At 44.3% G+C, this 24,804-nt stretch overlaps 1 protein-coding gene across 4 annotated transcripts; it reads left to right on the forward strand.

The window, feature by feature from the left end:
- The first annotated feature begins 1,061 nt into the window (after positions 1-1,061).
- Positions 1,062-23,781, forward strand: LOC119565478 (protein spire homolog 1-like). Of its 4 annotated transcripts, none has more exons than XM_043538642.1 (16): positions 1,062-1,402; positions 4,234-4,262; positions 4,921-5,085; positions 6,812-6,937; positions 7,237-7,305; positions 8,678-8,848; positions 11,324-11,485; positions 11,946-12,075; positions 12,497-12,636; positions 14,201-14,273; positions 14,905-15,053; positions 18,635-18,763; positions 20,210-20,274; positions 21,155-21,182; positions 21,748-21,890; positions 23,325-23,781. In XM_043538642.1, exons 1-16 carry the CDS (start codon positions 1,147-1,149, stop codon positions 23,509-23,511), a joined length of 2,022 nt encoding a protein of 673 aa, XP_043394577.1. In that variant the 5' UTR covers positions 1,062-1,146; the 3' UTR covers positions 23,512-23,781. The 4 variants fall into 4 exon arrangements, with proteins under 4 accessions (XP_043394577.1, XP_043394578.1, XP_043394580.1 ...); XM_043538643.1 differs by having other exon boundaries at positions 1,071-1,402; positions 11,324-11,392; XM_043538645.1 differs by lacking the exon at positions 11,324-11,485 and having other exon boundaries at positions 1,072-1,402.
- The last annotated feature ends 1,023 nt before the right edge of the window (positions 23,782-24,804 follow it).

A 24,804-nucleotide genomic window follows, 5' to 3' on the forward strand; every position in this document is an offset into this window, starting at 1 on the left:
GAGCAGCACCAGACGCTGCCAAAACAACAGATGCAAAACCTGCGGCTATATCATCGCTGTGTCGGCTACAATGATCGATGCTCCCCACACTACACCTTTCAAGAGCCAGGGGTACCACAGGTGTCTGTCACAGCATATGGTGTCCCTCATCCAGTAAACTAAATGCCCCGTCAATAACTATGTGGGTGAAATGCGACTATCACTACACTGAACTCACATGGGGAAATGATAAAAGACAAAAACTGCACATGGTCTGTCCATCACAGGCATCCAGACACCTTTCACCAAAGTGGTGTGAAACCTGGGGGCCCTGTCTCATCACTAATGGAGGGGTGGGGCTGGAATAAGCTATACTGATGAAGGCACAGGTTTGCCAAGGTACGCTGAGTCCATACTAGGAGTGTTTTACCAGTATAGCTATACCTTTAAAGCACTGTTAGTGTAAGTGTGCCCTTACTGTTAGGTGATCAGGAAGCATCAATGCTGAACAAAAGGAAAAGCCTTCCACCTGCAGCTTGCTAAGAAACTACCCCTTCCCCCTGGTGAGGATCTGGCCAGAGTGATCCATGTATCCATTACCTCCAGTTGGGTAATTGCAACTCACTGTTTCTGGGGCTGAAGGTGGATAAAATGCAAAAGCTCCAGCTTATATAGAATGTGGTTGCCCCATGGGACATGCCTCTGAAAACACATCACCTCCTTGCTGTCTACTGATCCAGAGGTCTCTTTCAGCATCATTAATTACCAGATGTCTCCTTCCCATATTGTATAGTAGATTATTACCACCCCCACCAATGATGATTTTGTATTTTTCCATGCTGAATCTGATTTGTTGAGCCCAGGAGCCATGTTTGTTCTAATTACAAACCTGTTGAAGTCAATGGAGTTACGCCAGACATTAATTTTTTCATGCTTATGATCTTTCAAGGTCCCTTTTAATGTTTTCTCAGTCTTCATTCACTGGTACTTGTATAAATAGAGAGTAGATGATGAAAATAATGGTGTCCCTTTAAGGAGCTGTAGCCTAAAGTTGCTCTAAATGGTCCCACCTGAAGAAGAGACAAGGCAGAATGGATAAAAGACGGCCAGAAGTGCCTATGGCTGTCTGAGGAGTGGTTGTAGAACAGTCCAGAACAAAACAAGCACATGGGGAGTGGTGAAAGTAAAAAAGTGGATTGTTCAAGCTGTGAATGGAGGAATATCACTAAGGTCTCTTTGGGAGAGTTTCTGAGATGTTGTGACCAGCCAATAAGTGAGGAGCAAGCCTGGGCCCTTTGCTTTCAATGTTGCCATAAAATGAAGCAGTTGGCTCAGGACCCCCAGCCTGTGGTGATTAAAGGTCTGGGAAGCATCCTTATCCATTCTGATGGTGCTGTTTCCTTCATGGTGCATCCTAAGCCTGGTAAGAACAAAGGCACTGGTGGATAGGGCTCTTAGACAAAAGTCTTCTCCCTCTGATAATGCTATGGGTTTCTTTATTGTGCCCATGAGAATGTACAGCCATGTGATTCTGTCTTTGAAATGCTTTCCATGGTGAATCCCATGAATCAATCTACAAATAAAAAACTAACTTGTAGTATTTCCTGATCTAAATGTCTATGCTCCTAATGTGAAAGGCTGTATTCTCCATAGCAATTAGAGTATCTACAGAGAATGGAGAAGCATACCAGTAGTATTTCTAAAAAAGAACGAGGAGTACTTGTGGCACCCTAGAGACTAACACATTTATTTGAGCATAAGCTTTTGTGAGCTACAGCTCACTTCATCGGTTGCATCCGTTAGTCTAAGGCGCCACAAGTACTCCTTTTTGCGAATACAGACTAACATGGCTGCTACTCTGTAACCAGTAGTATTTCTAATGGTTAGAGTATCTGACTAGGAGTCAAAGTTTCTGGGTTCTAGTTCTGCATCTACTGCTCTTCACCACCTATTATATGGGGATGAAATACTTTTTTTTTTTTTCTAGTGTACAGGGATGTTTTGAAACTTAATTACAGTTCGTAAAGTATTTTTGGCCAGAAAGTGCTACAGAAGTTCAATGTAGGACTATTCCTTCTCTTCTCCCCCCCTCATTATCTTTGATTATTGAATCACTTGTTTTGTGGGATGATTTGTACAAATGCTTGAGAGAGGGGGCTCTGGTTTGGAAATTGATTGTCTTCACCTACATGGGTGCACACACCCCCAACATGTTTGTGTTTTAATCTGAAGCTTTGGTGACCTGATAGCTGCTTAGTCATATTGATGTACTTCCTAGCCTGCTTGCTTTGTGCTGTTAGACTTTCTCTGGAAGCACCAATTGTGCTGGTATGTGTTTGTCAGCATAAGCTGTGGTGGTGAGGGAAGAGGGACAAGTGGCTGATAAAGACTTGGAGTTCGTTTTGTGGCAGCATTCAGAGCAAAGCACCTCTCCCACATTCCTTTTTGCTGAAACCTCTCTAAGGATTCTGTGGCTGTTTCTAGATCTTGTATCCTGGAGTGGACAATAAATATGCCTTCCCTTTACCAAAGGTCAAACGGTGCAAAGACGGAGCTATATTTAGGCATGTTCTCTTCCTAGCACACCACCACCATCACAGAGACTACTGGATGCAGAAGGAAAGGAGAATTATTCTTTCTTTGGGGTAACAAACATCCACTAACAGATCACCACCACCATGCGTGGCTCGAGATGGAAGATGTGCCAGGAACCTTCTCTAGTGACCCTTAGATGGTCATATTCGGTTTACCTCCTCTGGAAAGGGGAGGATTGATGTGATCCAAGGCTTCTGGAGGTCTCCACTGTGACACTGTACCCCATATTCTTCATAGTGATATTATGTATGATTAAGCATAATTATGATGCATTTTATGCAAGATGAGTCAGGTGAGGTGTCATTGGAAAAGTTATGATTTGCTGAATATGATTATCCTATTGGTATGCATGTATCATTTTCGTATCTAAAGTTATGAATATTGACTATATCAAATGTAGTTACACCTGGGTGATGCTCACTAGGCAAGATAGTCTAGATAGCTGGCTGGGAAGGGCCTATTCAGGATAATGAGCCCTTAGGGAAAACAATAGGCCTTAGGAGAAGCTTACCTTCCACCTGGTGAGCCTTCCTGAGAATGCTCCAGACAGCCTGTAAGTAATGGTTGCTATGACTCCACAAGGTCATGAGACCAGGCCACATATTTCTGGACTCCATCTTGGGATCATAGAATATCAGGGTTGGAAGAGACCTCAGGAGGTCATCTAGTCCAATCCCCTGCTCAAAGCAGGACCAACTGACCTTAATATCTATGAAAATCATCCCAGCTGAGGCTTTGTCAAGCCAGGCCTTGTCAGTGTTTTTTCCACAAACTGAGTTTTGGGCCAAAGGGTTCCCAACATATACTAAAGCTATAGAAGGAAGGGAGTGACATTAGTGGTTCTTCATTCCCCATGCAAGAAGACTCCTGAGAACACCTGAGGAACAAAGACTGAACTGGGGGAAGTGCTGGACCCAGGCTAAAGGGATTTCTAGCCTGTGTATGAAAGACTTGAGGATTCCAAGCTGCAAAGCAAGTGTAGTTTGTGCCTTATGAATCTGAAGCCCGCTTGTATTATCTCTTAGGGTGAGAAACTGCTATTCATATCCAATCTGTTTAGTATATTAAGTTTAGTTTGTATGTGTTTGTTTGTTAGGTAATCTGCTTTGATCTGTTTGCTAGATTTTAAGTGATATCTATTGTAGTTTAATAAACTTGTTTTTGCTTTTATCTAAACCACTGAGTTGGAGTGAAGTACTTGGGAATCTTAGCTCAGAGAGGCTGTTGCATATTCCTCTCCACATAGAGGGGGAGGTGAACTGGATAATAAATTCATACTGGTTGGTGTTTGGACCAGGGCAGGACTGTACCACTCTGGGGTCTTAGGCTGGAAAGCTGGGGGTTATTTTGGCTGTAGCCTTTCTACTGTTGCTTCATGCTGTGGCTGGTCAGAGAACTTGCATGTAACTTCAGCTGGGTGTGTCCCTACCTGGGTGAATGCTGTGGAAGTGTAGGACCAGGAGTGGGTCTGCAGCTTGTCACATCAGCACAGTGTGAGAGGTCAGAGGGCTGGTGAGGTCAGAGGGCTCAGTGGTATCCCAGTCAAATCCACCGCCAGCAAGAAACCAAACACCAACTCCAATTGCCCTCTCTAGTATGGACTTAAGTCTGTAGGGATTGGTAAACTGCTTTATCTTTTTTCACTTGTTTTCCTTTCAGATGTTAACGAGACTCAACTGGAGGAGCAGGTAAGACTCTGGAGTTGAGAGATGACATTGAAGAACCTGTGATCTTTAGTCTGGCAAATGCACAGATATAAGCCTGCATTGATAAAAGGACTAGCTAAAGGAATCTCAGCAGTCTTGCTCTTCAGTGATGCAGCAGGTTCATAAGATTCCATGGTCATCTAATATTCATGGCACTCATACTATCCCAGTGGCTTGCCTAGGGTGTTGTCTCCTGCATGGGAGTGGAAATCTAAGTGAAGTTCCAGGCTAAATTAAAAAATGACCCAAATTGATTGGGCAGAAGATAGACACTGAAGGGGTGGGGGAGGTTGGGTTGTGGCAGGAAATGCTGTCAACGGTGGGTCCGAGATGAAGCAGGCTGCTTTCCCTGCTGCCATAGCTCACTTAAACAATGTTATCTAACTGTATTTGAGTGTTACAACTGAATTAGGCCCCAGTCTCTCATCCCCAGTTGATCCGTGGAGCATCTCAGTAGCCGCTTGAACGACAGCGGTAGGATTATGTTGTGTCCACAGAGGTAGATGGCCTTGAATGTGGGAAAAGGTGCTGGCATGGTTGGGAGGGATAGAAATGTTGGGGTTCCATTTGGGAACTTTATCTCCACAATACCAAATTACTTCTGCATTAATCTGAAAAAACATTTCCTTGGCTTCTGTAGTTGACAGAGCGTCTGGGAATGGTGATCTATAAAGCCCTGGATTGGGGGATTGACAACCATCTGGAGCGAGAGCTGAGTGAATCGCTGGAGAAGCTGATCTCCCTCCTCCTGAAATTAGACACTGAGGCAACAAAACCAGCCATCACTTTCCAGGATGTCCTCAAGGTTCCCCCCTTCTTATTTTTACTATACGACCATGTCAACTTCTCTAATGTATCTGCACTTACCATACTACCTGGTTGTTCCAGTGTATTCTGGGAAAATCTGGTATTGGCCCCACCAGCGCATGTGAGCTGGTGCACTCCAGAAGATCCTGCTGTGCAGAGATGGGAAGAAGGGGCAAACTAGTTTCACATTGGTCAGGCTACATACACATGGCCCACACTGCTTGCAGGAAACCTCATGCCATCTTAGGCCACTGGCAAGGACCCCACACAGTTAAGTGGCATAGCTACTAATTGTAGTGAGGATGGGAAAATACACCATGTGTAATATCTTAACGACTTACAAACTCAATTAATATCTGTAGCATGGCTAGGCCCTTAAACTCTGGTTCTCCTCTGTGGCTGTCTCCTGGTGCAAGTACCTGCCTTGAACTTAACCTCATAGAAACATGCCTGCCGGGAGCATGTTTGTGATTCCTACTTCCCCCTCCCTTTGCCTGATTTTCCAAGTCACCTGCAGAGATTCAGCTTATTTGGATGGGGTCCAGATAAGCCCCAGGTGGTAAAAAGAAAGCTATGGGCACATCCGTAAGAAAGCATGGTGTTAATGCACCTGTCCTGCCTTCAGGAGAGATTCCTGCAGATAAGAGGAAAATCAGTGCTTGCAGCATTCCGTCTACCTAAAACTATTCTTGGCCTGGCAGCTGAATGTAAGTGCAGGCAGTCAGGAGAGACTAGTGCAATGTCAGAAAGTGGACCCTCCCAAGCAACCTTTTCCCATATCCCAAGGGATAATGGGACCCTCTACTCAAAAGCAGCACTGAAGCTAAAGGAAATGCTTCATCTAATCTTAATAACTAGCCTCTTTTCAGGCCTCTGGTCTCTAGCAGGCAAGACTCTTATGATATAGCTTTGCAAACCCACCTCTAGGCTAGACTAGCCTTTTTACTAGAAGCCCTCCCCATATGGGCAGGTATTTTTGTATCAGTAGAACTTGGGCAGCATGGAGGCACTAAGAAAAACTTTATCCAAAGCAACACATGGTCTCTGGTCAGTGCTCTAGCTTCAAAGCACTGTCCAGACACTAAGCCTCACCACCCCTCTTCCATTTTACATATGGGGAAACTGAGGCACATAAAACATGATTTGTCCAAGGCCTTATACCAGGTTTCTGAAAGACCTGGGGTTTGAATGCTAATGATTCCTACTTTGAGAACAGTCTAATGGACTGAGCACAACGAAGCTTTCTCGCTGCCGGTCAACTGGCTGGTGTGTTCAATGCACAAGCAGCCATAATTTCAGTCTGCCAGGCTTATTTTTAGATTTAAGGAAAACCGACAATAAAAACAAGTCTTCATGAGAGTACACAGTGGCTTCCTCTAACATGCTGTCCCTGCCATGTCTCAGAAAAGGGCAGCCTCATCAGAAGACAGTGTTTACATTTCCAGTATATAAAAGAGGATAAATTACATAGCTCCCTACATCATAGTTAGCACAAAATTGAGCTTTCCCTTTCTCTAGTCCTTTTCCCTTTGCCCTCCCAGCAGAAGGGAAGGCTCTTCTGAGCTATAACATGCAAGGGACACAAGAAAAGGTGATCCTAATCTCAGAACCTGCGTAAACTGGAAACTCAGAGATGCAACCTGCCCCTGTCCCCAAATCCTTTATTTCAAGGAGGACTTTTCTCCAACCATCAATGCTGAGTATATGGCTGAATTTCCTTTCAGATCTGTGAGGAGCATTTGCCCAGGCCCTCTGAGGCTGCCAGCTATTACAGAACAGTCTGCAGGGCTCTCTTTGCTGAGTACATAGATCTTCAGAAACTAATGCTCACCCTACAGCGCTCCAAAGAGGTATTTTGGGACCATCATTAAGCTGTCTCTTTCCTCCTACCCCACGCACTTAATTCCAGGCTAATCCTCTTGCCTTTTCCCCAAGCAGAAGGTTATTAAGCTAAAGTTCTATTCCCTGCATGTGAAAAGGGTGGGCTTTCTCCCAAGAGCCAGAATACATTAATCTCATGGATTTGTCTTCCACGTTGTTTTTTCAACTGTTGGAGTTGGCAGTACTGTGACTGGGGCTGGACAGACAGGAATGGTCTAGGAATGACTGGAACAGTACAGGCTAATCATGTCACATCTTCATTTGACAGAGTCTACGAAGAATGGATGTGGAGGACTTGCTGGAAAATGACACTCAGAAGGAGAAGGATAATTACTGGGTAAGGATTTAGAATTCTTGGTTTTGTTTTTTATACTCCCTCTGTGAGGCCTTCCAGTGACTTCCCAGCTTAAAACAAATAGAGATAAACATAACCAGTTAAAACCCTCTAAATACCAAGTGACACGTTATACTAAATTCGAGCTCTCTGGGAATTGCTATCCACCCCAAGAGCAGTTCTCTTCTCTTTGGTCTTGTCTACACTGCCAACTTTGGGGAGATCTCCTACTGTAGCACTGTAGATCAGCCAGGGACATTCTAGCCACCATGTCACATAGACCTGCTGTGAGCAGGTTTAGATGTCAGGATAGTTAAAGGCCATTGGCTTCAACTGTTAGCACCTGTTCAGCTCCATCAGTGCTAAAGCAATGGTGGGAGATTCCCAGAAAAAGCTCATTATAGATATAGCTTCCATATTCTTTTCTCTCCGACCCCCCCCTTCCTCCCCATCCCCTCTAGTCTTATCCCTCTAGTTGGTAGACTCCAGGGTTGCTGGGGCAGGGACAATGACTTGTTCTGTTCTGTCCAGGGCCAGTGAATTCAGTGCTCAACCAAAAGTAAACAGCTCTTCTGATTGGAGCCTTGCCAGGGTAAACCAATGCACTGGAGTCTGCTAAGAGACAGGAACAGCAACCCCCAAGAGACCTGCTCTTTGTCTAAATAGTGTTCACTTTGAAACATAACAAACCATTCATACAAAAATGTTTGTGAAGTTTGTGTTTAGGCATATTTTCAATTTTGTCATGTATTAAAATAAACTAGCAAGTTAACTCTCACTCCCCAGACCACTAAATCAACCTCACATAGCTTATTCAGGGAAGACCCGAGTAAATGCATGGGCCTTTGCAGTGTGGCCTGAAAGCCCAAGAGACTCCGCTGCACTTAATTAGGAAAAGTGCCGTTTCAAAAGCAAGAGCCCCATTGCCAATCCTCTGCCTCTAGTCTCCCAATTCAAGCCCCCAGAGAGCCAGCTGCTTGCACCATCCTGGCAGGTAGCCAGGGCCCACGTTGAGCAGGGCTTCATAGATTCATGTCAACCCCTTGAATGGTATCTGGTAGCTAAAGCAGTCTGTGGAGCACAGGATTATACACTTAATATGCTGAACATCACCATTAGGCAGACCCCTCCTTAGGCACATCTGGTGCAGAGCTGTGCTGTCCTAGCTATATAAGTAAGTTGGAGTATCTAAGGCACCGATCATCTTGACCTCAATGCTCAGATGCCTCTTCGGAGTATAACTGTTGCCCCAGTCTTTAAGTGTGTGCGCCCCCTGACAAATGACTGAAGTGGGTGGAGCATGTGCATAGCTCCACGCCCGTCTGCATTAATGAGGCTAATGCTGTTAGCTCTTCCTCTGCATGTTGCCCTGTAGCAGGCTAGCTTGTGGCACGGTGTCCTCGGGGAGCTGCAGAATGGTGTGAGGCTGCGCAAGGCCATGGAGCGACCCCAACGTAGCATTCCTCCCAAGGAATACACCCGCTCTCCCTTTGAGCTCTTGACAGAGGACATCCGATGCAAGAGGTACACCCTCCGCAAGGTGAAGGTGAGCAATGGTTCTCATCATGCTTAGTTTGGCATCTGCTACTCTAGCTACCTGGCATCTGACATCTGTTTGATTAAACCCAACCTGTGTCCTCGGAGTAACTTCCAGGCTCCAAGGATGAGTGAGAACTCATGAGCTCCACTTGTGCATATAATGGCCACCACATTCACCCACCAACTCACTTCATTTCCAAGAACTAAACTTAGCGCTGTATAAACCATTCTAGGCTACCTTGTCTGAAGCCACTTCATAAAATTGTCTCTTGCTCACTACCTTTCCCAGCTCTGGAATCACTGATCTGTCTCTCCACAGGATCTCCAAGGTGCATCCTACCTGATCTTTTTGGCAGTATGCCGTTCAGAAATGGAGGACTCTTACATGAAATGTATCCAAAGGGAAGCTTACTAGTGGTCTGCCTTAAGCAGAGGGCCTTAAGCAGCACTTACTGACTTGAATGGGGGTTTGGGCAAAATAAGGAAAGCTGAACAAGTTCCCAGCAAGTCCTGTTGTGCTGGCTGAAGTGTTAGTGGGCTCCAATGCTGCTGATGTGCCCAGAGACAACGATGGAGTTCCTCTAAAGGACTGCAGCATCACCACTCACTTGTCACTGCTTGAGCTAGGGCAGTTTTAAAAGCTGGCATGAGGTTGTGCGGTGTTGCGATGTCTTGCAAGCCGACTCTTTGGCACGAGATGAGACAGTTTGGCAATAAAGACCTATAGTTACAAAATAAAAATCTTGCCTACCACACTAAACACCAGTTCTTCAGCTGCTTATTGTATGCCCTCCTAAGGTGAGGGGGAATAACATACCTGGCTCAGCCAAGGCTGAAGAGCTTCACTTTGAAAATCCTCCCCTCACCCTCCTTCACCAGCTGTCAAACACCAGCTCCTGGACTGTAGTGGTGTCCTTCCAATTGGGCTGAGAAACTGTACTTGAAGCCTGAGTCTGAACCCCGCTAGTATGGCATACACCGTTCACAAGGTGCTCAGATACTCTGGTGATCAGGGGAGAGCAGAGGAAGTACCTTAGAGTAGGCTATATGTAACACCAACAGACTCCAGTTGTCAGTGGGTGGGATCAAACCTGGGACCTCTGGAGCTTAGTGCATGAGCCTCCACCATATGAGCTGGCTGTTAACTAAGGCTGTAGAGCAGACTTATTAATCTTTTTATCTCTAAGTGGTCTTGGTGTCACTAGATAGGACTGAACACCACACTCAGGAGGTGTGTGGGTTACATACACATAGAGGAATAGTGACAGGTAGGAGGTGGTATATCACTAGCTGTTATATGTTATGAGGCATAAATTGCAGGTGCACTCAAATCTAAGGCGGCAGAATGAACTGGGTCTTCAGTTGTGGTCCATGGATCATTAGTGTCACAAATACATCACTGTAACAAAAGCATTTATCAAGCAGTTGTACATGTACCTCCTGCTAGCTACAGTGCAGTCCTTGATCAAAACAGCCTCTGGAAACGACAAGTGAGTCATCAAAATTCAAATGAGCCCCTCTGCACCTTCAGTGCTGCTTTGCATCAGTCTTTATCAAACCAGGGTCAAGTTTGCAAGCACAAATGAGAGGAATAGGCAACACAAGAGGATAAATGGCAAACTGACCTGGAGACACAGTGCTAGTATCTTCCCCTCACTCTCTGCATTCCCCAGTGCTTTCCTAAAGAGCAGGGCTTTAGAGCAAACAGCACAGGTACAAAATACGGCTAGCCAACAAACGCAGCTTCACCCGATATACTTAGTGGAGTCTGGTTTCATTTTCTCAAAATACTGTCCTCTTGTGACAGCCCTACGCTTGCTGCAGGAGGGGTTGCAGAAGAGGTGCCCACGTGATATAATCTCTGTCTTAGTGTTCTCCAATGAGAACTTGAGAAACAAACTTGTATGTGCCTGCTAGCTACTTCTGTTACAGTTAACCTGTTTAGGAGCTTCTTAAACTACAAGGGGGTGCTATTCGTGCTTTACTGGGTGGGGAAGTTCTGCTAAGCTCTAATGCATGAGGTCCCCTCTCTGTGTGACCATGGTCTGGATATGTTGTAATTTTGGAGTTGGAGTATGTTGAGGTTTCTTAGAGCCTTGAAACTCTTTATGCTACTTCTATGCATGATCTTTTCATGGGCTGCAGGAATTTTGTAAGCCTTGTGCATATACCTAAGTGCTACCCAGCTCCCAGTAGATAGCCATGTGCTATTTCTTCACAGGCTTTTCTCCTTGCAACAACATCTTACAATCCTATTGCCCTTTTTACCCTTCACTCCCAAGAAGTGTCTTATAATAGGACTCTTGTTTAATCTCTTGCCTATAAAGATTGACTTGAGTTAGAGGCACACTTGTGAAATGCCATGAGTGGCTATGTAAGGTCGTGAAACTGTATTTCCTAGTTCATCCTCCATTTCTGGGGAAGGAGGCTTTTCAAGAAAAAATGAACTTTCATCACTTCAGTGTCCTTTTCGCCCTTTCAGATCAACAGTGAGCAAAACTGCAAGAGCTCTGAAGGCAACACAGGTCCTTCACAGCCTCCTTTAAAGCCAGTAAGTGACTTGTTTAGTTGTGATGGCATGAACAGAAGGATCCCTGAACTGGCTGAAGCAACACTGACCTATCCCATTCACAAGTCCGGCAAGGTAGCTGGAATGTTAGAACATCCCTTTTTTTATATATAAGCCAAATTAAAAGACCCCCTGTGTTACAGGGGGAAGGGAAGATGACTCAGATCTTCAACCTTTTCTCCTCTAGTCATTTCTAACTAATACAGCTGCTTCTCTTCCTTTTTGCCTCCTAAAATGTTTCTGAACAGTCTTGGTCAAGCTATGGTTCACTTACTATAGCTTCTACTTTGAGTTGGTCCATGGAGAACGTTCTCCATGGATTAGCAAAACACTCTATTGTTCCTATAGATTGGAATTTGTGTGGAAAGTGCACAGGTTACAAATGGTGAGAGTGCTGGGGATACAGAATTTCTGGCTGGGTGTGGAGACTGACTTGTGAAACAGTGCACTTCTCAGAAAGGGCATGTCTATATTGCTCTGGGATCTTCATCATTTTATCCAGTGGCTTTTCATAGCTCTCTACTTCATGTTGCAGGCCTCAGAGAGGAAGCTGAAAGAGAACTCCCCCAAAGAACCCAGTCTGCACGACCTGCTCATGACGGAAATAAAACAGACACACAAGCTTCGGCCGTCTTCCACAGAGACAAATGGGAGCAGGCACAAAGGTACCTACTGGTACTGCTGAGCATCCACTAATAGTAGGCATACTTGTGATGTATGAGTTAGTCATGGGTCAAGTAAGGGATGCTAAGGCGCTCGGATCAATTTTCAGAGGCACCAGCATTGCTACTTTTCAGACATAGAATCATAACGTTGTAGGACTGGAAGGGCTCTTGAGAGGTCATCTAATCCAGTCCCCTTCATCTCTGGCTTATGTCACCTGCTAGGGCCCATGTGCCTGGGCTGGAGTCTCTCACCTCTTACAAGAAAGATGGGGTAAAAGGCTCAACTCCTGTGAGACTAAAAGGAGGCAAAGGGTTGCTGAGCCATCACCGCCTCAGAGGTCCAGTGTGAGACTTATGGAGTCTGTCGTCAGTGTCTTGCTCACTTAGGTTGCAATTCTTGGTTTGGTTTTGTTTTTTCCAGATACCTTTGTGATGCCAATGTTTTCTTTGAATTCCCTGTGTGGCAATGTCTTATCTGTCCAAAATGCCAGTACGGGGCTTACAATTCACAAAGTTAAAAAACAGCTGCTGATCCCTAACTTGCTGGTCCCAGAATTTCAGGTAAGTCCTTCTAAATGAAATCTTGCTATTATAGAGGCTGAAATGGCCAAAATATATAGGCACCCTGGAACTTGAGGTTCAAATCCCAGCATGGGCAACTTGGCCCTTCACTCTTCTAGGGTGAATAAATTGGAGTACCAATCAGTTGATATAAGTCCTATCTACCCTCCGGAAATCCAAGCCCTGTGTAAAAATGGATCATTTGTGTAGTATAGATGGAGCCTTTAAAACTGAGGTTCTCAGTGCACATTCCATGACTCTTTTCATAAGAGTTGGAATCTGTGAAGCCAATGTTAGCCAAAATGTCTTCTGCTCCCCTTCCCTTTATCGCTGATCTCCACTCCAGAGATGTCTGCATTTCACGTGTTATGGGATATAGTGGAGATATGTTACTCACTGCAAGTTAATCATTCAACCTTCTCTGCTTGTGGAATATCTGAGCAAACAGTTTAATTCAATAAATTAGAATGATCATAATCTTAAAAAAATAACCCTATGAGTTGATCATGAACAGTTCTGAGTACTTGGTGTCTGAAATTCAAGCTGTGTTTAGTCAGTCACATGTCTTTGTTTCTGTTCCCTAATGCAGTCACTTTTTCTTCTGGCACAAATACTCCTGCACATAAACTGGAAGTTTTCCTACATGCACTTTTGTCAGTGAAATGCTTTCCTTTGACTTAAGCAATTGCAAATGTGAATGAATATTTGCATGAAATATCTAGCTGTATTTGCACAGCTCCCATGTATAGTTGGTAGAAACTTGTGATCATTCTGATAATGTCTCATATAGCTCCATTGATTCTGAATCCTATTGGTGTATCTCTAGTGGTAAGGCTTGTACAAATGCACTTGGCTAGCAGGATTGCAGCAGCACAAGCTAACAACTCAGGATTTTAAAACAAAATCCAGTTATTAAGGTTTCCTGTATTCTAAGGATCTCTTCTCAAGCAGTTTCTATCATAGGGTCTTGAACTTCCACTAGTTTAGATTAGAGAGAGGTCAAGGCATTGGTGCCCGGAACCATCTGGGGATTAGGCTATGTCACCCACAGAATTTCCTGAGTTGCTTTCATGAGTTCCTGCATGCAAACTGGAGCCAGGGAAAATTTAGGTTCCTACATGGCCCCAAAGCTGTAGGAGGGGAGTCTAGATTCAAGGGCTTCATCCGAACATCTTCCATCCCTGAAACTTTTGAGGGTGGCTGGAGTTGATGTTAGGATTTGGGTCCCATCTCCACTTTTTAAAATCTTTACTGGGTCAAATTCATCCTTGATGTAACTCCAGTGGAGTTTGACTCATTATTATTATTGCTCTTAATAATCTGGAGCATGGTGTGTGAATTGAGGTGAACAAGCCAGCTAATTTCACCACTACTTCTGCTTACCTTATCACTGCCAGATGATTGGCACTCATAAGAACCCCTGTTGTCGCCTTCATTGTCAATGAGGAGCATATCTGGTATTCTCAGGGGCTATAGATTATGGGGAGGTGACCTTCCCACCCAACCCTACCTCTCTGATGTGGTGTTTTATACCCACTAAGAATCTCCCATCTGTGATCCACAGGAAGCAGACGGGGCATTGAAATACAACTTGGGAGTCATCTCACACAGATCTGTACTGACCTCAAGCAGCACAGGTCGGTATGCCCTTTCCTGTCTTACTCTCCCCTCTCACAACATGGTCTAAATACTTGAATCAATGGGTCCTCCACATTCTGATGAGCTGACCCCAGTCCATCTTTCTCTGCTTCCTCCTCCTTTTTGAAGTCACTTGTCTGCTAGAGCCATCTGATGTGAGGATCTCCATAACATGGAGTTGCTGGCATGGAGAGTGACCTTTCAAATCGATTCCTGGCTGTGAAACTTCTTGAATCTGTTTAAATTTCTAAATAGTAACAAAATTCTTCATGCTTCCAGTTTCAGGCCTCAAGATGTATGTTATGGTAGCAAACATTCAGTGATGCTTTAGAATGTGTGAATGAAAGGAATAAGTTAATCATTGATTTAAAGTAGGACCCATATATAAACAAAATATCACGGTTTCTTGCTTACATTTCTAATCAGAATGTACCCAATTACTTGGTGCTTCTGTGATTTTGGGTAAAGGGGAGGAAGGGAAGAGGGTCTTCAGAACAGGCTTCACTGCCTTCAGAAACTGATCAGCCTGTCATACTTAAGCGTTCCACTCATCTAGAGAATCTCTAGAAGTTACCAGATCACATTTACGCTTTAACTCCTTGTTGTCATTTCCTACTTTACCATTTCCAGATTGCTCTGCAGACTGCACATTTACCCCCAAGAGCATGCCAGTGCGAGGAGACTGTAAAACAAGCAGCTTTCTGAATCTAAATCCGCGACAGCCTTTCTACCGAGGGAGGTCCAAGTCTTTAAGGAGTGCCCTTCAAATCAAGGAAGATGTAAGTCCTGCATGGGCCTGCAACTCCGCTCCCAGTGGTGCCACAAGCTGGTAATGAGCTGGCCAGGCTACTGTCCCAAGGGTTGCAGCTTGATGGTAGGATAGAAGTGAGCGCTAAAAGGGAACATGGGATGGGGAAAATGGACTTCCCCCAACTTTTGTAACTTGAACTCTTAATAGAGCTGGCCAAATTTTTTTGACAAACTTTTTCAACAAAAAATAGATATAGCAACACCAAAATGTTTTACGAATTTGACAGTTTTGCTGAATTGTTTCAGTTTGAAATTTTGTTTTGAAAGTGTCAAAATGAAATGTTTAGATTTTTTTTTTTTAAATCCATTTTTGGTTCCAAATGACTATTTGATTAAAACACTTAAATAGTCTAAATCAATCCAAGTTTAAAATATTCTAAATCAAAACACGACGTTTTGTTCAACCCAAACCTTTGGATTTTAGAATTGATAGCAAGCGCAAAAAATCCATTATTCACACAACTCTGCTCTTCAGTGCTTGCTCCTCTGCTAGTTAGCACAGCTGGTGCTGTTCCTGTCTAGCTTGGCTCTTCTGAGTCTGTGATGGGGTAACTGTCCCTTGATGATGAGTAACGTTTAAAATAAATGGTATATGGCTACAGTTCTAGAGCTCCTGCAGAATGTTAAAAATGCACCTGAAAGTGCATGTTCAGCAGAAACTAGCATAACGCACATTCTACTAACCGATAACGTCAGAACCGGTTAACAAGCACGCTACACGGTGCTCCTAACTGAACTGCAGGAATAAGGCATTTCAAGGCGTTGTTAGGAAAACCAAGCCATGATTGACAAAAGGTGTCGCACAGGTTCCACTTCTTTCTACTCCACCCCCATCAGTGATGGGAGGTGGGGAGAAAAACCAGCATAACTGCCGGTCTAACGGTGTGCAACAGTAAGTGTGCTGGCTACTCTGTTCTGTTAGAGATCTAGTGCTCTGTCCTTGTGTTTTTTCCCAGTTGACAAGGCCTAACCCCAGTAGTAAAGCAACTGGTACAAAGGGCGCAGCTGTACAGTGGCAACTATAGTCTCAGATCTGGTGTTAACAAGAATGTAGCATCTTTACCAGCTCAGAACAAGGTTCCATACACAATGGTGAATAGTATGGTGCTCAACTCCTGTCTGCTAGCAGCAAAGCACGGGTGCTTGAATTCAGGTACAGACTCTTCTAGAACCCTTCTTCACGCACCCTGTGGACATTAATGCTCTGAATGCATTTTTAGAGTGTTAAATGTAGTAAGATCCTCTCTACTGTAGCTGCCAAGCCTAGAACACTGGAAACAAGAGGGATGGTGAGAATTTGTCAAACATGGCTTATTTTCCCTGTGTGTGTGTGCGACCTAAGGCATATGGTGAAAGCTGGATATCAGAACCCTGTCTGAACTAAACAATGGGCTGTTTCTTGAAAGTATGCTCAATGTAGCTGTTCAGATGGAAAATAACCTGGGCCTAAGAACTCTTAACTTTCTACATTAAGTGTGGATGCCTTTAGCAGCCATCTTTAATTTAAATAAATAAAATAACCCTATGTACTGATTAGCAGGGTGTATGTACCTTGACTCCTGAGCCCTGATCCAATTAGGTACTACAACATTCAGCATCACAGTACCTAACTTCTAGGTGTCTAGAAAAATCACAGGAACAACAACAACACAATCAACAAAGTTAGGAGCCTATATACATATACAATGAATGGGGAGAGAGGTGCCTTAAAAAGTGATCAGCAAAGCCAGCATGCTAAGCAGGGAGTCACCTAAGCTAGCCAATGGGAGATGCCAATGGAGGTGTGTTAAGCCCCACCCCTCTCTGAGATAGGCTCTTAAATCCAGGCTACAGGGAGACTCCTGTCTGCTCATGATCCAGAAACTGGGAACATTGATCCTGGAGTCAGGCAGTTTAGGCTTATAAATCACTTAAATCTTTCTTGCAAGGAGTGCTTGGCTTACTCCACCCAACTGTGGGAGAGGGGAGGTTGGTGGTGGTGCTGCTCACTTTATAGCTTTTTGTCCAGTGGATAGAGCAGTCACCCAAGTTCAAATCTTCTCTGCCTGGGGTGAAAGAGAAGATTTGAATAGGGGTCTTTCATGTCTCCTGACAGTGTTCTAACCTCTGTGCTATGGGATGTACTGGTGTTTCCTGTTGAAGCTGTTCCACTGTGGATAAGTAGTTATTGGTGCAAGGGGACTGAAGCTTTCAGGTGGGTCCCTAATAACCACTACAGAATAATCTCTCTGATGCACTTTAGTATTTATCGATAGAGGAAAAGCTTCAACAGGAGAGACTGGGGAGCCCACACCAGAATATCCCATAGCTCAGTGGTTGGAGCACTCTTCTGGGAGATTTGAACAGGGCCTCTCCCTTCTTCACTCAGAGGGGAATTGAACCTGGGTCTCTCACATCCCATATGCTCAGGGTTTAGCTGATCACCATATTTGGGGGCAGGAAGGAATTTTCCTCCAGGGCAGATTGGAAGAGGCTCTGGAGGTTTTTCGCCTTCCTCTGTAGCATGGGGCACGGGTCACTTGCTGGAGGATTCTCTGCTCCTTGAAGTCTTTAAACCACAATTTGAGGACTTCAATAGCTCAGACATAGGTGAGAGGTTTTTCGCAGGAGTGGGTGGGTGAGATTCTGTGGCCTGCATTGTGCAGGAGGTTGGACTAGATGATCATCATGGTCCCTTCTGACCTTAGTATCTATGAATCTATCTATGAATCCCAGCTGAGTGCTCAAACCACTGGGCTGAAAGTTATAGGATGGTACCTCTTCTTCTGCAGGCTGGATTTTGAATGGAACCCGATCTGCTAGGCAGCTACTGAGCATGCCTACTGGATCCAGCCCTGCATGTGAGTTAGCTGGAGGAGCACCCCATCTTCCTGGAGTGCTCTGGGAGTTAGGCATCTGGATGCCTAGTGGGAGGCAGCAGTGAGGTCAGGTGCCTAGAGGGTTGACCAGCAGCCAAGTAGGAGTTCTGTGGTCTGCAGCAGAGCCTAAAACTGGGACTAAAGTGCCTAAGTACCTTTGTGGCTCTGGTCCTCCATGCTGAATTTTGTACCACACCTTTAAATGCAGTCCTTTCACTGCTGCAGTAAGACCTGCTGTTTTGTCATCTATCTGCTGCAGAAAGGGGTACACCACATTTTTGTATCAGGGTGGCCTTTTGGACTTATCCTAATACAAAAAGGCCCTTCATTGTATGGGGAGCAGAGAATATAACTGTGGCCTGAAGCTCTCTTTCATGGCTGGCTTTCAAAAACTACTTCTTCAGAACATGGCTCACCTTCCAGATGGGAGCCAGGTGCATCCCTTGCCATCCTTCACTCCCCTCAGCCTCTGGCATGGCTGTATTGTGACTCAGAAGGGCACTTTGCCAGGCTGCCCTCTATTGTCTCAGAACCTGAGCTTGAGAGGAGATGCTTGAGATGACTTGGGCAGTTGCTGTACTACAGACCCATCAGTCACCTGGGGCTGGGGTTCAATTCGGGTTTAGAATCCCACTCAAACAACTGGCTTTTTTTCTTTGGTCTTTAACTCTTAGCTATCCTTTTTTGTCTAGGATTACCCCTCTCCTACAAGTTGGCCATCACCAACCATTGCTGAACTGATTGGAAGCAGATATGCCGTGATGTCTGAAATGGAGGGCTCCCACCAAAGAGATGGTTATAGTAGATCTTCAAGAGCCAGGGTATTTACCATTCCCCCTAGATGTACTGCCCTTTCTTTCTGAAGAACCTGCTGGCTTCACTCCTCTCCATGCACTCCTGTCCTTTCATTCCTGGGAATAACATGTGCCTGATAACCAAATGGATCCCAAGTGGCTTCACTTAACCCTATAATACACTGATCTTCAGGAATCCTGCCCTGGTCCACATGGAAGCTTTAGACACTGCACAGTGTTAAATTTCTAAGTAAGTTTAATTTGCACACTGAGCCTAGACCCTAGCTAGTTCTCCAGTACTCCATGCTGTTGCCCAACAGATCCCTTGTGTCCAAAGTAAGAAAACTCTGTCATAGCTGGCCCACAAGAACCAAATGGATTTAAGATGCAATACTTAACTAGGATTTCTGACATTCCTAAAAGCTCTAAGCAAATGCAAACCCTAGACTTCTAGCTGAAGGACATTCAGATACTTGGACTATGAGACCAAAGTGTTTTTCTTGAGCAAAAGGAGTTTCTCCTAACATAGGTTATAGGATGCTATGCATCCGATGAAGTGAGCTGTAGCTCACGAAAGCTCATGCTCAAATAAACTGGTTAGTCTCTAAGGTGCCACAAGTACTCCTTTTCTTTTTTCTCCTAACATAGTTGTTCACTTCCACTGTCCAACTATGGTGCCCTTGACCCTGAATCCTAGGGTGACCAGATAGCAACTGTGGTGGGGGGGGGAGGAAATGGGACGGGGGTGAGGGGTAATAGGCACCTATATAAGGAAAAAAGTCCCAAAAATGGGACTGTCCCTTTAAACAGGATATTTGGTCACCCTACTGAATCCTCACTTTCTTCACACTTCTGTCAGAGTCCCCAACGCTGCTTGTGTACACCCTGCCTTCTTTCTGCCTCTTCTGTAATAGTCTTCCAAGATCCCCTCCCTTTCTTGACTATTGACACTCTCTCCTCTTTGGCTTCCCCAAGTTCTGGTGCTCCAGGCTGAGACCTGGGGCAACACCACTTCTCACCACCATGAGTGCTTTATTTAAAAACCAAAAAAAAAACCTCCAAGCTATTCCTTAGCTTTTCCTATGGCTCATCATCCACTTCAGGATCAAAATTTGCCTGACACTTTAATCTCCCTGGAAATAATAGTCTGTCTCATTTCCCTATCCCCACCTTGCTTTCTTTATTGGATGCCTATGGTCGTCCACACAATCTAGCCATCATCAAGAGCAGCTCTTACTGTCTGAGTCAAATCTTGTCATCAACACTCAAGTTTCAAATCTTCTCTGAAAACTTCTTTGCCTATGGCTTTTAATTCTTATGTCTCTGCCTTCCTGTATTTGAACTGTTACTGTATGTAGATCTAAAGCCTTCAGGATGCTGAATAATATAGAATATGCTATTCTGTACTGGCAACAGTTACTGCTTGCCAAGAGTTACTTCCCATTGGCATTCATAGGTAACTCTTATCTGCAGGTCTGTTTCAATTGCCATAAGCAGATGGTCTTTCTGTGGCCTTACAGGTGTCATCTCTGTAGCAGGTAAGCTGATGTAGAAGGACTTTATGGGGCAGGAGAAAGGATCATAAAAACTATTCTAAAGTGTCCAATTGCAGCACTCAATGGAGCAAGTTGTTTATCCCTTTAATTTTGCCTGCATAGTTGAGCACTATTGTAACTGTTTTCTCATGGTTATGAGTGAAGGGAAGACTGTCCCCTTTGTAGTGTCTTAGTTTATTTAATTTTAAAATTCATGAAAGATAATGAAATTCTTACCATTCAAGAACCATCCTTGTTCCCCTATACTTGAGACTGCCCTCCACTGCAAAGGTGGAATCTGACCATCCCCAAAGTCCTGGGGCAGATGGTGGCTTGGTTCTAGATCAGGCTCCTAGGCAAATGCTCAGTCAGGATCTTATGGATGAACAGTGTAATTATCTGAATGCTTCAGTGACTTGGAACATGTTGAGACCCCTCTGCTTGCTCATAAACTGTAAGATTTGTTTGGGGGGGGGAACAAATCTGGGGCCTGTTACAGACTTAGTCATTTTAACTACATTTGAGGCAAAGCAGTTCGTGAACCGTGGGTCATCCAGCAGCAATCGAACACCCTGTCATTTGGTGACCCAGTCACACAACCCTGGTACTGAATTGTGAATATTGAGTACATGTGGCAAATAGTGAGTAGTTCCATAGGCTGGAGCTTTTTCACACATCAGTCATTTAAACTAGTACGTATTAGTCTGTTCACAAATTACCAGTGAATGGGGAAGTTCTAATTGAAGCCAGGTGAATAAGTCAGAATTGCAAATGATGTCTTTTGAGCTTATTTGGAAGACACATCTTTGTCTGCAGTATTGAGATCTCCTGAACTCTGTTCAAATAATAACACTGTTTTTTTCCCCTCCCCTCCCCCCTTTAGTGTCATCTGCTGCAATTGCTGCATCAAGGTAAGTCCGTTACTCTGTACAGTAGTTTAACTGATTAATTTCTGTCTTGACACTCCCCACCATGTGTCTTACCTAATCATAAAATTTCCTCTGTCCCATTGCCTCTTCCAATTTACCTTAAACCTCTCTCCGGGTTGCCTCGAAGAAGATGGAAGAGGCTGTCTCAAGATTCCAAATCAGTAACAAAAATATATACACCCCCAAAAGTATGGTCAGTTGCACAGTCTAAGGGACCAGATGGAAAACAACATATTTTTCTGGCTTCTCTTCAAAGCTTGGCCATTAACTTGCTGTGATGTTAAGCAAGTTGCTTCACTTTGTTCCTCCTTTTACTCCTGTGACAATGGAGATGATGATGCCTATCCATCTTTGTAAAGTGCTTGGAGACCTCTGGGTGAAGTACTTATTACAGTGAACTTCCTGACCCTGGTACAACTTACCTTACTAGTATATTAACATATCGACTAGTCCTGCATTTGGCAAACTTGCCCTGAGCCATACTGGCTTTTTAAAACTGAGAATTTGCTCTGTTGGTGACTTAAGTTTCATGGCATTCTGGTTCTAGATGTCTGTGCCCTCCAGACCATGTGTGCATCTTCCGCTTAGCTTAATAAAAGCACTGAGACTCTCCATGGAGGAGGACTCGGCTACCCAAGACCAGAAATCCTCACAGTTGTTTTTTGAAGTAGAACATTGGGATTGTTCTAGGTGAGGTTTTTTGTTTGTTTTAAATGTAAGACTTTCTATAGTCTTTCACTTTCTGGGTGTCTCAAAGTTCCTTTCAAGGCAAGGCATTGCTTCTGTGAAGTGGGACCAGGGTAGGCAAATACAATGGCTGTTAGACATTAGTGCCTTTGGCCAATAGCATGTTACACTGAATGGCTGTCGGCCTACCCATTATTAATGACTCTCTTGAAAGGGGGCCATTGGATCTCAGGTTCCGAACAGAGATGGGTAGAGTGAACTACAGTTAACATCTCACCTAAAAGACTTCCATACCTTATATCTGTATCTTTCTCCAAGTTAATGCTATTGCAGAAAAATTCACCCAATAATCCCTATCCAATGTTTGATTTTATTCTCTGGGACATTAAAGTGGATAAAACTCCATCAGGGTCCAATATATCTTGTATATCACCACAGCTTAGATACAAACTGGGACTCATGTTCATAGGCAGTAACTTTAGGTGATCCAGAGGAATCCTCCCCTCTGGCAAACTAATAGCATCTTGTGCATAGGCTACAGTATCTGAGTGCATCACAGAATACATAAAGTAGCAAGCAATCTCTTGGTTCTCTCCTTTTCTGCCAGCATGTTAACTTTTTTTGTCTTCCCCTTTTATTGTGGGAAAGCTATTCCAAAAAGATAGTTTAAAACCTGTCCCGAATGTGTTAAGGTCTGGACATTCTTGGCTCTTGTTATAAGGAGCCCCATAGCTATGGGCTGGTGGCAGGGTAAGGGTTGGGGGAGATCAGAAGACCGCTTTCTCAGGTCTCTTCCTTCTAGTCTGGAGTTGCATTGTCCATTATGAGAGCAGTATTAGGAAACTCTTGGATTTGAAAGGTCTCTTTGGGGCAGACAAGACCTGTCCATTGCAGCATTTGGATTCGATCTACTTTTCAGTGTGGGTCAGTACAGTGTTCAGAGCATAGATGATAGCCATTAGTATTGCTTAACAGGTGGGTAGCTGCATTCAGAACCAGTTGGAGCTCTGCCAGGGTAGCTGCTCTCATTGCAAGGCATAGTCCATGGTGGTGATTGAGGCTGGAGGTGACAAATGCAAATCACCAGGGCCAGACCATTTATCAGAAGGTTTTGACCCCCCTCTTGACCAGCCACAGCTGTAAAGAGATCCCCACAGCTACTAATGTGCTTTATTAGCAGTGACCTCTAGGATGCAGACCATCTTGATCATTGGAGGCCATGTTCTTCCCCCCCACACCACCCCCAACAATGCAGATGAGCTGGTGCTTGCTTGTTCCAGTCATGTCATACACTGAAGGGAGTAGAAGGTGCTCAGCACCATCCAGGACTGTGCTCTAGATGAAGTGCTAAGTGGGTGTTGGATCAGATCGGGAAAGGGGTTGGCAGAACACTCCACCTATTTAACTGAAGCCTGGATTCATTTTTGTAACTTTCAGAGTACCACTAGTGTTTGAACCCTATTGCCTAGCACAGTCTCTTGCCTCTCAAAGAGAGACCGTGATGGACTGGCCTTCTATGGACGTCTGTACCAAATGTGAGCAATACCTGTTGCATGTCCTCTCCTGCCAGCAGCAATGCATCCCTCCCAGGAAAAGATCCAGGTCATGGACTGAACTGGAATGACTCCTCTCCAAATGTGTCTCCTGTCCTATTGAGTCCTTTACATTTTTTGTGTGTGTTTTTTTTGTTTTTGTTTTTGTTTTTTTGCACCTGAAGAAGTGAATATATTAACATAAAGGCCTGAATAAAAGACCCCCTGCTGGATATTCTTGGCTACCCAGAAGGCACAGCTGTTTACTTATAGTGAAATAGTGTAAAACATTGTGGCTCTCAGCAATCTGCTTTTAATTTATTTTTTTAATAAATTAAATAATAAATGTTGAAGCACTATCATGCCTCTAGCATGTCATCCATCACTTGCTGTCACCCATAAAGACAATGGAAATCTAATAGTCACTGCCAAAGGGTGATCCCTATCATCTAAATAGTGAAATAACATAGTAAGTGGGTGGGAGTACTCACCTCAAAGCTCTGTTGCTTAGCAGGGGGAAAATGGGGCTTCCATCACATGATCACAGCACCAAACCCCTCATGCTCACTCTGCCCTTCTCCCCCCAATAATTGGCTCATTTAACATCACCAGAAATTAACTGCAGATACAGAATAGGATTCTAGCTATGGCCAGCAGACAGACTGCAGGGCTTGCAGCTTGGTTGGTAAGCAAGTCTGTTTGGTGCTTCCAGCTCTTCTGGAGGCTGTCAGTACTGTGCCAGCAGGGCTGCTCCCCTCCTACCTCTTTGTAACTGGCAACCCTCCATCACCACCTACAGTAGTTGCTCTCAGCCCAGTACTTTGCTTTTAGTCTGGCCTTGAACTTTTTCAACTGTTCTGAATTGGACCATGTTGCTGCTTTGTGATGCTTAAGTGGAAAAATAAAGAGCATTTTGGTAAACTCTGTGAAGGGGAAACTCAAATTGTAGGGGTGGAGGGGAAGAGGGTTTGCTGGTATATTTGAATTTTAGAATCCACTTAAATCCTCCCTTTCCCCTTAAGACCACATGTAGAAACAAATGTAGTTCAAAGGTAGATTTCTCTTCCCTCAGCTTGTGGGGGAAGGTTTTTCAGTAAGAATTTGACATGCTAGGTAGCTGCTTTCACCAGGACTGTTAACAGGCTTGTGGTGACATTCATGCTGGATGAAGTAACGTCTGGAACTTAAAGGTAAATGGCTGATTCTAGACTAGAGCCACTAGGGCAGAGGGAAGACAAGATGACATCTGAGCTGGATCCATGCTGCAAAACTCAGATCTGGCTTTGAAGAGTTTGGAAATTCAAATCAAAGGATGTAAATTGTCAGCTGGGCAGAGGCAGTCTGGACTAACAGTTATTCACAACACAAGCTGAGTCTACTAGGCT

Source organism: Chelonia mydas, chromosome 1 (genome assembly GCF_015237465.2).
Source record: "Chelonia mydas isolate rCheMyd1 chromosome 1, rCheMyd1.pri.v2, whole genome shotgun sequence".
Taxonomy (NCBI): domain Eukaryota; kingdom Metazoa; phylum Chordata; order Testudines; family Cheloniidae; genus Chelonia; species Chelonia mydas.

Excerpts from the sequence above, each read along its gene's own strand:
- LOC119565478 (XM_043538642.1), top strand. The coding sequence starts at position 1,147 with ATGGGGAGTGGTGAAAGTAAAAAAGTGGATTGTTCAAGCTGTGAATGG. Across the intron at positions 1,403-4,233 it reads CATGGTGCATCCTAAGCCTG|ATGTTAACGAGACTCAACTG; the intron begins GTAAGAACAAAG and ends TTTTCCTTTCAG. Across the intron at positions 14,274-14,904 it reads ACTGACCTCAAGCAGCACAG|ATTGCTCTGCAGACTGCACA; the intron begins GTCGGTATGCCC and ends TACCATTTCCAG.